At 35.8% G+C, this 1,835-nt stretch overlaps 1 protein-coding gene across 1 annotated transcript; it reads left to right on the top strand.

The window, feature by feature from the left end:
* Positions 1-334: 334 nt before the first annotated feature.
* Positions 335-1,545, top strand: LOC113464570 (proton-coupled amino acid transporter-like protein CG1139; the record flags this gene model as incomplete). The annotated part of the gene is made up of 3 exons (XM_026815019.1): positions 335-812; positions 886-981; positions 1,303-1,545. Coding segments are annotated over exons 1-3 (350 nt in total), but the record flags the coding sequence as incomplete, so codon positions are not given.
* Between the last annotated feature and the right edge of the window lie 290 nt (positions 1,546-1,835).

Raw genomic sequence — 1,835 nt, 5'->3', positions numbered from 1 at the left:
AATTTAAACAACACGGAAATCGAAGCTCGACGCTGAATTTCCTTAGAAGAGAATTCCTTCGGATATTTATTCAGCGAAGGACATTTCCTAATGAACTCGCTGTTAACACGTAGACTTCATCGTGGTAGTAAATTATGTAGTTATACAGCACAGCAGATTTGTCACTGTGAATTGAATTAACGATAGCAGAAAACTGCTAAATTTTTTCGAACAACTAGACTGGGTATCATTTAGTTTAAAAATTTGAATATTCAGTACTTAAAATTGTGATATGCGCATAGCTTCTGATATTCTGTACAGTTTTAGACAATACACGATTACTTATATTTTCTGCGTAGTGTGAATACAAAAGTTTTGTCTTTCTGGACTTACGAGAATTTGATGTATTCATACGTATTTACGTATTTGATCAGAAAGCGGAATGTTTTTATTTATTACACAACTTGAAATCGTGGAAGTTAGACATTCTTGAGTTAATACACAGATATATTTAATGATACAAGTATAAGTTATTAATATTTTTTAACAGGTCAGTTAGAATTGGAAGAATAAATTGTGTGCGGCACAAAGTTTTTTCCGTATAACTGATAGTTAGTATCATTACGAGTCATCATATCGAAACCGTAAGTTATTGGCCGACAATAGACGAGGTCGTCGATTGAAATTCAACTGCGTACGTGTGTCATCGTTGGAAGTCCGGGAATGAAACTTCCGGATATTCTTAACGTTGGAAACAAGGTGGCGGTGGAAGGGAAGGAGGAAGAGGGGAAGGACCTTGCAGAGTTCTAAGGAACTCTCGATATGGCCAGCAGGTGAGGCTAACACAGTCAAGAACATCAATCGCTTCGATCACCGCCCATTATTTGCCTTTTCTCTCTTTGACAGATTCGGGAAGGGTGCTGATACCCCAAGCCGTGCGCGAGGCCAGGAAGACGACTATGATCCCATAGCGCATCGTGACATGGATCAACCAATGATCTCGTGATGCATTTAGATATTCTTTTCCTCTTTCACTGTCTTCAATATTATCATTTCAATAATTCAGATATCATTTACGTTTACAAGAACATTCTTTTCCAAATTAATCCTTTACATTCACTTTCCTTTTACGCTGTCCTAAGATCAATTAGTATTTGAATACAAAAATTACCGAAGCTAAAACATCGTATCATTCACTAACTTTCTATTTTAAAAAGCGAATTGTTTTTCATTTAATGGGAAATAATAAAATCAGATCGACAGTGATTGTAGGTGATGAACACACGAATTAATCCTAGACTGAATGGGGATATCGTCTTTCAGAGATTTTGTTGCATTGATGCATCTGTTTAAAGGGTCGATTGGTAACGGGATACTCTTTTTACCGAACGGATTCAAGAGATGTGGTTTAGTGATACCACTCATATCTGGCTTCGTTATAGGCTTGCTGTGTATACACACGGTCACTACGTTGGTAAGTATATACTCCACTTTAAGGCAAAAAGTTAACGAAGAGAGTGAAAGTATTGTAGGGAAACTTTTATGGCGATCGAACGATTACGTAAGGTATTTTGTAATCTCACATGTAAAAAATAATTAAAAGTGCGATTAAACGGATTCGTGCTGGTTGAGGCATCCGTTTAAGAGCAAATGCTATCATTTTCATCAAGTGGTGAAGATTAATACTCTCAGTGAAAGTTAGTACATTAACTATCTTCCTTATGACTCTTATACTAATCATGTCATGTTTTAAAAGACAAAGGAAGTTTGATGAAAATATTCATACAATAAATTAAGCTGAAAAATCGATCACGAATTCGTCATTAAAGTATTTTTCTTTGATAGCAATCGGTCAT

This window comes from Ceratina calcarata, unplaced genomic scaffold, assembly GCF_001652005.2.
Source record: "Ceratina calcarata isolate Rehan_Ccalc_2016 unplaced genomic scaffold, ASM165200v1 scaffold4274, whole genome shotgun sequence".
NCBI lineage: Eukaryota > Metazoa > Arthropoda > Insecta > Hymenoptera > Apidae > Ceratina > Ceratina calcarata.
Note: the sequence above shows the minus strand (reverse complement) of the source record. Positions and strands in the feature narration are given on the sequence as shown.